Raw genomic sequence first — 10,815 nt, forward strand, 5'->3', positions numbered from 1 at the left:
CTTGCCGATTCATTATACATACATATTCATAAGTCGGATATGAATTAAATATGACTTTTTTCCATTTATTGACCAATAGAGTCCAAATTTTCATGGTCACTGGTAGGTCACGTAGGTTGAAGGGTGTACGGAAATTTGGGTATGGAAATTTTGGTCTCGGAAATTTGGGTACGGAAATTTGGGTATAAGGAAATATGGGTATCGGAAGTTTCGGTCTGCAGAAATTTTGGTCTCGGAAATATGGGTAGCGGTATATTTGGGTATGCAGAATTTTAGGTATGGGAAATTTGGGTACGACAAAAAATACTTTTCAACAATTGATCTTCGGATGGAAATGTGGTGGCCCTTAAAATGGCCGTTGGTTGTGCGGTAACTAGTACATATACCAAGTCAAAACCATATTGACATTGAATACATGCCTGTGTATATTTCAATGGTTTGAATTTCACCACGGTCACTATTTTAGACCTTCAAACTGTCCTGGGCGTAAAATTCCTGTGGGCGTCAAAAAAATCGTACACGTTCGTATGATAGCTCATTTTTTTCGTGAGGCCTTGCCGCGTCCAATACAAATTATTGGAAAGTCGAAAAAAATTATCCATGGAGTTTTATTTTTGGCATATCATTTTGAATCTTTAAAAAAACTGACGTTTTATCTGTTTGTGACGTTTAAAAATCGACGACGCGGAAATTGTCCGTATATTAACCGGAATTTTAGAAATTGTGGGATCATATCGAAAAAAAAAATTTGTCGCTGCATCTACAATTTTGTTACATATTGTAACTCATGTAATTACTTTGTAAATGATCGACCCTTTTTATGGGCCACCACATTTTCCGAAGAGCAATTGTGAAAAGAATTTTTTTGTCATACCCAAATTTCCCATACCTAAAATTCTGCATACCCAAATATACTGCTACCCATATTTCCGAGACCAAAATTTCTGCAGACCAAAACTTCTGATACCCATATTTCCTTATACCCAAATTTCCGTACCCAAATTTCCGAGACCAAAATTTCCATACCCAAATTTCCGGGAATCGGTTGAAGCATATTTTCTCATATTGGTCATATTTTCGGGTTTTCGGACCTATTCATATTTTCCGAGCTTTTTTTGCTCATTTTATAACTTTTGGCCAAATTCTAAGATTTATATTCAAAATTACCAGAAAATTGCAAAAATACAGGTTTCTCAAAATGATTCATCGTGAGATATTTACATTTACTTTCGGCTGAGATGATTTAATTCACCAGCAATGAATTAAATCACCCAGGGCTTGTTTAATCGATAAAAATAGAGTCTCAAACTAGCCAAAAATAACAAATAAAGTCATTTTTATGGTAATATTTTGGGAATTTTTATGGTAATTTTTCATTCATATTTTGAGGTTTTACCAATCATTCATATCCGACGTCTGGACATAATGTAGACAAGGCGATTGCAATTTCTTACAAATAATTACATGACCCATTTTAGCTACTTGGCTCCGCGTATGGGAAAGTAGATTATATTTAAATAATGAAATGCGGTGTAGTTTTTTAGTAAGTAAGCTTTTGTCCGTGTGCGAGTAAGCACGTATATTCGTTTAGAATCTCTTGTACTGTACACATCATTCCTTTCCGGTTTAATAGTGTCAGTTGAATAAATATCGTAATTTTGTTATTGATAAATGTTTGGTCAACCCAGTGCAATAATTTACAACTATTAGCACTACCCCCTGAGTTATCGCGAGAAGCACGACCGCACATTTTTGGTCTCGCGAACCGGATCAGTTCTAAGGAGGAAACGGCCGGACCTTGGAGGACGAACGATTATCGACCCGTCCAGGAGGACAAAACCGTATTTACAGTTTGCCTCAGCTTATTGAGGCACTTTGAGGTCGTTACGTTCCAAGGGGAATTAATTTTGAATTGTCATTTGAATTCTTGTTTGTTTGTTGGATTTATTTTTGGTATCCATCATCATCATGAGCGGACAGGACCCACCAAGGAAAGGAAATCGAGAACGTGGGCCACCTAAACGCTACGATCCTTGCCCGGGGTCACCTAAAGGTCATCGTGACGGACGACAGGAGGATTTGGAAGACGACGGTCACAGCGACGAAGAAGAACGACCGTCGACCAGCCCACCTGATCCCACCGCCAATCAATCGTTTTTGGAAAGATGCTCTCCTACGCCCCATTTCGACAGAAGGAGAAGCCTCCCTCACCTACGCCGTACACGTCGTCGTCGTCAACGAGGCGCCGTGCTGAAGCAGAAGCGGAACTTGAGCAGGAGATGATTGCTGCTGAAAACGAAGTATCCGAATTGGAGCAGGAATTGGAATTGTCCGAAGTGAAGTTAATCAGTCTTCAAGGGGAAATCGCCACCAAGACTGCAAGGTTGGACTCCAGTCACCCACTCCACGAGCCGAACAATATCGTAAATCTGAAAAGGGAAATTGCTCTATTAAATGATGAATTATCCCACATCACGTCTCAACATAATCTCTTGAAAGTTAAAACCAAGAGAACAGTGCAACGAATTGAAAACAATGTCAAAGTGTTCAAGAAACAACATCAAGCCACCATTGCCGCCATCGACGACGATGATGAACAATATCTCGGTTCCGATGAAGATGTCGACAAGGAACTTGATACTGCCGCCAAACGTTTCGAAAGGTTCAAGTTAACGGAACCAGACCATCTACCAGAACAAGTAAAGACAACCGAAACCAGTAACGTTCTGGAGATGATTGCCAAGACGCTGGAGAAATTAAGTGAAAAGTCAACCACCTCCAGTTCAACCGACAAGATGATTATTCGACAAACGATTGGTCGTGATCTTCCCTACTTCGGAGGAAGAGCGGAGGATTGGCCAGCCTTCATCGCATCCTACAACAGAACGACGGATGCATGTGAATTTAACGATGCAGAAAATTTAGAAAGACTGCGAAAGTGTTTAAAGGGAGAAGCCCTTAAAAGTGTCGAGTGCCTCTTAGTGTCACCAAAAAGTTTACCTGAAGTAATCGAAGTTTTGGAACAACGATTTGGGCAAAAGGAGCACATTATTCGAGCCATGGTCGCGAAGGCAAGACAAATCCAGCCCGTGAAGGAGGATAAGCCACAAACCATGGTGGAATTTGGATCTGCTGTTATGAATTTAACAGCGACTATCAAATCCCTTGGTGAAGTACACCACCTCCAAAATCCATTGTTATTGTTGGATTTGGAGGAGAAACTGCCAGCCTCACTACGGGCACAGTGGAAAGAGAAACTGTTGGAATCTGCAAAAGTTGGAAGTCTCGAGAACTTCACTGAGTGGGTCAAGTTCAAGGCCAAAGTAGCGACGCTGATGACACCACCCAGACTTACCGATGAGAAGAAGGACAAGTGGGCGGAACAACAACCACGAAAGAAAGAAGCGGTTTACAATGCCACCGACCCCGAGTCCAAGAAAGAAATTACGAAGATCTGCAACGAATGTAAGAAGAATCATTGGACCAATGAGTGCAAGAAATTTATGGAACTTAGTGTGGATCAACGATGGGAAAATGTGAAAAGCTGGAGAGCCTACTTCAAGTGCTTATCTAAAGGTCACTCCAAAGAGAAATGTAAACGAAAGAAATCGTGTGGCGTGGATGGATGCAATTTCGACCACCACCCACTTCTCCATCGTCCACCAAGAAGTCGTGAGGAGAGAGGAACGCCTCCACCAGCGACAGACGGTCCATCATCATCATCGATGAATGCAGGTCAAGGTCAAACTGCTGGATCAGCCCATCATGTTCGGGGAAACACCAGCGATAAGATATTAATGATCGTACCGGTTAAAATCAAAGGACCGAAGGGTGTGGTATCGACGCATGCCTTACTCGACAACGGCAGCACCCTAACTTTGATTGACTCAGATTTGGCAAAGCAAATTGGAAGTAGCGGTCGCAAAACCGAGTTGTGTCTCCAGTGGATTGGATCGCATTCACACATGGAAGATCAATCTCAAACACTGACGATGGAGATTCAAGGAGTGTTCCCATACGCCAAATGGTTCGAAATGAAGGATGTTCAGACCGTGCAAGATTTCCATTGCTCCAGCCAAACTGTCATCGCTCAGGAACTGAAAAGTAAATTCCCGTATCTAAATCAAGTGCCAATTAAGGATATGATTAACGTGCAACCTCGATTGTTAATTGGAGTTAAAAATACGAAGCTGATCGTCCCCCAGAGAAGTGTCAAAGGTGTGGACAATAACGCCGTGGCTCATCGGACCCTGCTGGGCTGGGCCATACATGGAATAATGTCGGGCAGAGAAACGAAAGGAAATGTGATGCATTTGTGCAACCGCGACGACATGGACGACCTGCACAATATTGTGAAGAATTATTTCTCTGTCGAAACCTTCGGGGTGAAAGTGCCCGACTCTCAACCCCAGAAAAAAGAAGATGAACGTGCCCAAGAGATTTTGGAGAAAACTGTGAATCTCGTCCCTGGTCAAGATCGATACGAGATTGGACATCTTTATAAAGATGAAGAGCCATCACTCGTCAACAGCAAACCCATGGCAGAAAGCAGATTATCTTGTGCTGAAAAGAAAATGGATCGAAATCGTGCTGCTGGATCTGCTCATGTGGAGAAAATAAATGAATATATTATGAAGGGTTATGCAAGAAAACTCGACCCTAGTGAAGTCAACAACAACGAATCGAAAGCGTGGTACTTGCCGCATTTCGTCATCGACAAGCCCCACAAACCTGAAAAATATCGACTAGTTTTCGACGCCGCAGCGAAGATTCATGGAAAATCGCTGAACGATTACTTACTGACTGGACCAGACTTGTTAAACTCGCTGGCGTCAGTGATCATCAAATTTCGCCAAAATCAGATTGGATTCTCTGGCGGCATTCGTGATATGTTCCATCAAGTACGAGTCAGAAAAGAAGATCTGGCATCTCAACGATTTTTGTGGAGAGGACGGGATCGAGAGAAGAAACCCGATGTCTACCAAATGGAAGTGTTAATATTTGGAGGGACCTCGTCACCCACCTAGACGATATTTGTGACCCACAAAAATGCTGACACCCACCGGGAGGAATATCCGGAAGCAGCAGCAGCCATTAAAACGAAACATTATATGGACGATTATTTGGATTCGAAAAGTACCGTGAAGGATGCGATCCAAATAATTCAAGGTGTCACCGAAGTACACCGACGAGGAGGTTTTGAGATCACTGGATGGGTCTCAAACAGCGAGGAGATCATCAAACTCATCCCAGAAGAGCATCGTGGCGAAAGGATGAAGAATTTTGATAGTGATGCTGGGAACAAAGTCGAACGAGTTTTGGGCCTCCATTGGGATACAACTGAAGACTGTTGGTCATTTCCCATCAATTTTAAGAAAATGCAAAGTCAAGTAATCAATGGTGAAACGCACCCGACAAAACGACAGATTCTTGGAGTCGTAATGCCAATTTTCGACCCGATCGGACTCATCGCTCATTACACTGTAAAAGGAAAGATGTTGTTACAAGCAGTGTGGAGATCCGGTTACGGGTGGGATGACGAAATCACAGGAGAATGCCTGGACAATTGGAAAATGTGGATTCATGAATTCGAGTCAATCAAGAATTTGAAGATTCCACGATGTTACGCCACTTTCAACTGTGAAGAAAGTGAAGTTGAGCTGCACGTCTTTTGCGACGCTAGTGAACTAGCCTACGCCGCAGCAGCTTATCTCCGTATCGACAATGGACGGAGAATCGAGACGAGTCTAGTGATGGCCAAATCAAGAGTTGCCCCCCTGAAAAGTATATCGATCCCGCGAATGGAGCTTATCGCAGCCGTAATAGGGACAAGACTCGGACTCACCGTAAAGAAAGAACTGGAATTTGAAATTAAACGAACCGTCTATTGGAGCGACAACAAAACCGTCCTGTGTTGGATAAAAGCAGCCGACACTCGTCGCTATAAGCAGTTCGTCGCACACCTCGTGGGCGAAATTTTGGAATCAACGGAGGGGTCAAATTGGAAATGGGTACCTACTCTGGATAATGTGGCAGACGACGCCACCAGAAATACGCCAAGTGATCTCACTTTCAACGCCAGATGGTTCCGCGGACATGAGTTCCTATGTCAAGAAGCCGAAACCTGGCCAGCGGAAGGAAGTGGACCACTCAAACCCGACGAATCGGAAGATATCGAAATGAAGACTGGATTTCTAGGAGTGGTGAGAGAAAGTGCCACATTCCTACCTAATTCAGACCGATTCAATTTCATGAAATTGCTACGAATTACATGCTGAGATTCATCGAACGAGTCAAGAATCCAGCTACCTCAGTACAATATCGACAAGCCGTCACCCCTACCGAACTTGCAGCCGCCGAGAAGGTATGGTGGAGGAAATGTCAAAAGGATTCATTTCCCACTGAAGTACAACTCCTGCAAGATAATGTGGATTTATGGAAATCAAAACAAGCCAACCACAGTCGACTACTCAGATTAAGTCCAATCATGGATGAAGATGGAATCATCAGATTGAAAGGAAGAATTGACCAAGCCTTGTGTATTGGATGGGACACTAAACAACCCGTTATTCTTGACGATAAGCATCCGTTCGTTATGAGGATGATTGACTACTATCATCGTGCCCACCAACACCAAGGTCAAGAAGCAGTGTTTAACGACCTTAGACGGAGATACTGGATTTTAGGAATGAGATCTGCCGTCAAGAAATCGTGGATTCGATGCAACCGCTGCAAATTGAACCGAGCCAAACCGTCATTTCCGGAAATGGGAGCATTACCACCTTGTCGAGTTGCAGCTTACGAAGCCCCATTTACCTACACTGGACTCGACTACTTTGGTCCAGTAGAAGTTATCGTTGGAAGGAGCGTCCAGAAACGATGGGTCGCCCTCTTTGTATGTATGACGTCTCGTGCAATTCATGTTGAGATTGCACGAAGAATTGACACCGACGAAGCCATCAATGCGTTGAGAAAATTTATGTCAATTCGAGGACAACCCCATTGTATATTGTCCGACAACGGGACAAACTTCCGGGGAGCCGATGGCGAACTCAAGAAAGCGATTGGTGAATGGAAACACCAAAAAATTGAAGAATTTTTGTTACCAAAAGGAGTCGAGTGGAAATTCATCCCACCTCAGTCACCTCACATGGGAGGAAACTGGGAACGGATGGTCAAGTCGTCAAGACCGTCCTCAAAAACTCCTTAAGATGTCGAAAACCCACCGATGAAGTATTTGAAGTCTATGTAAAAGAGGCAGCAGATATTGTCAACAGCAGCCCTCTCAGTCATGTGTCCACCGACGCGGACGACCCCAGAAGTCTCACCGCAAATGACTTATTACGCCCTGGAAGTGGAAATGTTGAACCCCCAGGAAAATTTATCGAAACCGACCACTACTCAAAAGAAAAGTGGAAGCATGCCCAAATCCTAGTAGAACATTTTTGGGATAGTTGGATTCAAGAGTGCCTACCAGCAAAAGTCAACCGGAAGAAGTGGCATGAAAAGAAGAACCCTGACCAAGTGGGAGAAGTCGTCATCGTAGTAGACGACCAATTACCTCGAAATCGTTGGCCACTTGGAAGAATCATCAAGGCGCATCCCGGCGAAGATGGACAAGTCCGAGCAGTTACCGTCAAGATTGCCGGCAAAGAATACAGACGACCTGTAGTGAAAATTTGTCGACTCGACCTACCCGATTTTGGAAAAGACTAGGACGCTTTTCGGAGGGGTCCATGTTCCGGAATATGAATATTGCCCAAATTTTGCTCAGCATTTTTCAATTGTGCAAATAACAATTTGGCCAGGGTGACATTGGTACAAAATTATCTCATAATTTTGTATTGGTGCAAATTATAATTTGGCCTGGATTACAATTCCCCAACATTCCTTCAGAAGTTTGCCTTTGGGTAAATAATAATTTTTAACCAGGATGACAATTGCCCAACATTTCCAAACAATTTTGCATTGGTCATATAATATTTGGCTACACTCTTAGAAGTGTGGTTATAATTTTCTAATAAACGTTATCACCAGACATTTGGTGACAACGACCACCACCGCAATTTTAAGCAAAATATAACCAGATTATAACCAAATGCATAAGAAGGTTAAAACCGGTCTGAAAATCCTCCGCTGTGCAACGTCGGTATAATTTGTATGCCAATTGGTTACTATTATAACCAAAAAGTTATACTTCGTTGTAACCGAAATTGTCACCGGACTGTTATGCAAACTGAAGATAGTCTGGTGATGCTTTATTTTAATATCTGGTGATGTTTGCTCAAGATTTCCTTATGGTTCTACACCAGTCGGTTGTGTTCAGATTCAATAATTCTACGCTAGTGGCGCTGCATCACCTTATTGTGTTAATCCTCAACAAAATGTATTTAATTCGTGTATCGAATTTTTCACGTGGAAAAAAAATAACTGTGCCGAGTGACAATTATCGGGAGTTTTTAATAACTGAAGGTAACAATTTTTTAAGCATTTAACTCAAACTTTTAGTAAATAAACTGTTTTCTGGTTCAGTTAACTTAGAATTCAAGTTGGACGAGGAATCCGAAATCTCTAACCAAGTCGGCACAGCAATCAGTGGACAAATTTTCTCTCTCTTGGCAAACATCAACCCGTGAATCCTGAAGCAAAAATTTCGCCAATAGTTTATCGGAAATGAATTATTTAAAATGAATGCTCCGTTAATCTAACTTTCAGGAATATTTAATTGTTTCTTTGCAGTTTCTGAGCAGCATATTCCTCCCTTTGCAAATCAAACTTCAAAATTAGGTTAACAGATAGGCTAAAGGGTTAAAAGTTTTAATTAAGTATTCGTACTCGTATTAAGTACTATGTAAATATATTTCTAAATTATTTTCCTTCCATTCCCTTTACCTAGAAACGCTCTCATCAGCCGATCAAAAATTGCCTACAAAAACAGCCATCAACATTTTACCATGCTGGAGATATTTTTCTAATGAAGGAATCATAATATAAAATTTGATTTGTCATTATTTCGAGTATGCAGGTATTTGCTAAAATATATCTTTATTAATTTACTTTTGTAAATGGATTTAATGCGAACTGGAATTATCTTAAAAAATCAAATAAAACACTATTTTACAGCAAATCGTCACCGTAAGCTTAATAATTTACAATATATCGGTTATAAATATCACCGTCATGGTGTTAATCATCACTAATAAATTAACGGATCATAACCTGAATGATATACATCTGTACCACATTGTGGTTTTGTTGTTATTCATTGCCGTGATAATTAACACCGCAGTGAAGATGATACGATTTAACACCATTTCGGTGTTGATTGTAACCAAACCGGTAAAGTCATATACGTCTAAACTTTGGTGATAATCTGGTTACTTGGTAATCGGTTTGCTTTTTGAGATTAATCTGGAAAAATAAGTAATATACGAATTTAAAAAATAGTTTAACAAGATATTTTAAAATAATACATGTACACTCTTAGAAAAATTGTAACCAGATTATCACCAAAGTTTCTCAAAGGATAGCGTAAGCGAACAAAAAATATCATTCAGGTTGGATATGAACGGGGGTAACTAAAGGATTTGCAGGGATAAAATTTTCTGTGTCTCCTAGAAGATAGGGGTGTATTAAAGCTAGCGATACTAATCCTCATATAAGCATAATAAATCCAAATAAGTCTTTAAATGAATAATATGGGTGAAAGGGGATCCTATCTGAGTTGGAGTTAACTCCTAGGGGGTTATTTGATCCTGTTTGATGTAAAAATAGAAGGTGCACTAATGTTATTCCGGCGATAATGAATGGAAGAACAAAGTGGAATGCAAAAAATCGCGTGAGTGTAGCGTTATCTACCGCGAATCCCCCCCAAATTCACTGTACTAATATTAAACCTATATAAGGGATTGCTGACAATAAATTTGTAATTACTGTGGCGGCTCAAAATGACATTTGTCCTCAAATTAATACATACCCTATGAAAGCAGTTGCTATTACTAAAAATAAGATTAAGACTCCTATCGTTCAAGTCATTGTATAAGTATACGATGAATAGTAGATCCCTCGTCCTACATGGAGGTACAGGGCAATGAAGAATATAGAGGCTCCATTGGCGTGTATGACTCGTAGAAGCCATCCGTAGCTTACGTCTCGGGTAATATGAGCTACTGTATTGAATGAGATGGTTACATCTGCTGTGTAATGTATTGCTAAGAATAAGCCTGTGATAATTTGGGTTACTAGGCATAATCCTAGAAGAGACCCAAAATTTCACCAGGCTGAAATATTAATTGGGGCAGGAAGATCTACTAAAGCATTATTGGCAATTTTAAAAAGAGGGTGTATTTTCCGTTCTGCTATCATTATTTTAAAAAGTGTGAGAGGGTTTTGAGAGGGGCCTCAAATTTATTAGAAATTTTTACTACAATCACTAGGGTTAAAAATAAATAAAGTATAGAAGTGGTTAAAAGAATGCAGTTGTTTCATCTATAAAGGAAATTAAATGTTTTTGTTATAAGAAATCTTGTTCTTGACTCTTTAAATTCTTGGAAGTCTACATTTATAATTATAAAGAATACCAAAATTATGGGGATAAAAATACTATTAGGGAGGGTGACTATTTTTAATCTAATTAATTCATTTGACGCTAGGCTAGTAATATAAATAAACAAAACTATTAACCCCCCCAAAAAAATTAGGAATAGAATATAGGAAAATCATCTAGTTTTTATAAAAAATCATACAGTGATGCATAAAATTATAGTCTGAGAAATAATTAAAACTATTATTATTACTGGGTGTCTTCTTAGATAA

General features: G+C 40.5%; 2 protein-coding genes across 2 annotated transcripts; both read left to right on the forward strand.

Annotated features, from left to right (window-relative positions):
• The first annotated feature begins 2,165 nt into the window (after nt 1–2,165).
• LOC110855238 lies at nt 2,166–5,027 on the forward strand. The gene has a single exon (XM_022103655.1). The coding sequence runs from the start codon at nt 2,166–2,168 to the stop codon at nt 5,025–5,027; it is 2,862 nt and encodes a 953-aa protein (XP_021959347.1).
• Nucleotides 5,028–5,111: 84 nt separating this feature from the next.
• Nucleotides 5,112–7,716, forward strand: LOC110855239. Its single transcript, XM_022103656.1, has 3 exons — nt 5,112–6,203; nt 6,299–7,067; nt 7,142–7,716. Exons 1-3 carry the CDS (start codon nt 5,112–5,114, stop codon nt 7,714–7,716), a joined length of 2,436 nt encoding a protein of 811 aa, XP_021959348.1.
• Nucleotides 7,717–10,815: the final 3,099 nt, after the last annotated feature.

The sequence above is a fragment of the Folsomia candida genome, unplaced genomic scaffold (genome assembly GCF_002217175.1).
Source record: "Folsomia candida strain VU population unplaced genomic scaffold, ASM221717v1 Fcan01_Sc012, whole genome shotgun sequence".
NCBI lineage: Eukaryota > Metazoa > Arthropoda > Collembola > Entomobryomorpha > Isotomidae > Folsomia > Folsomia candida.

Excerpts from the sequence above, each read along its gene's own strand:
- LOC110855238 (XM_022103655.1), top strand. The coding sequence starts at position 2,166 with ATGCTCTCCTACGCCCCATTTCGACAGAAGGAGAAGCCTCCCTCACCT.
- LOC110855239 (XM_022103656.1), top strand. The coding sequence starts at position 5,112 with ATGGACGATTATTTGGATTCGAAAAGTACCGTGAAGGATGCGATCCAA. Across the intron at positions 6,204-6,298 it reads AGACTGGATTTCTAGGAGTG|AATCCAGCTACCTCAGTACA; the intron begins GTGAGAGAAAGT and ends GAACGAGTCAAG. Across the intron at positions 7,068-7,141 it reads CGAACTCAAGAAAGCGATTG|TCACCTCACATGGGAGGAAA; the intron begins GTGAATGGAAAC and ends ATCCCACCTCAG.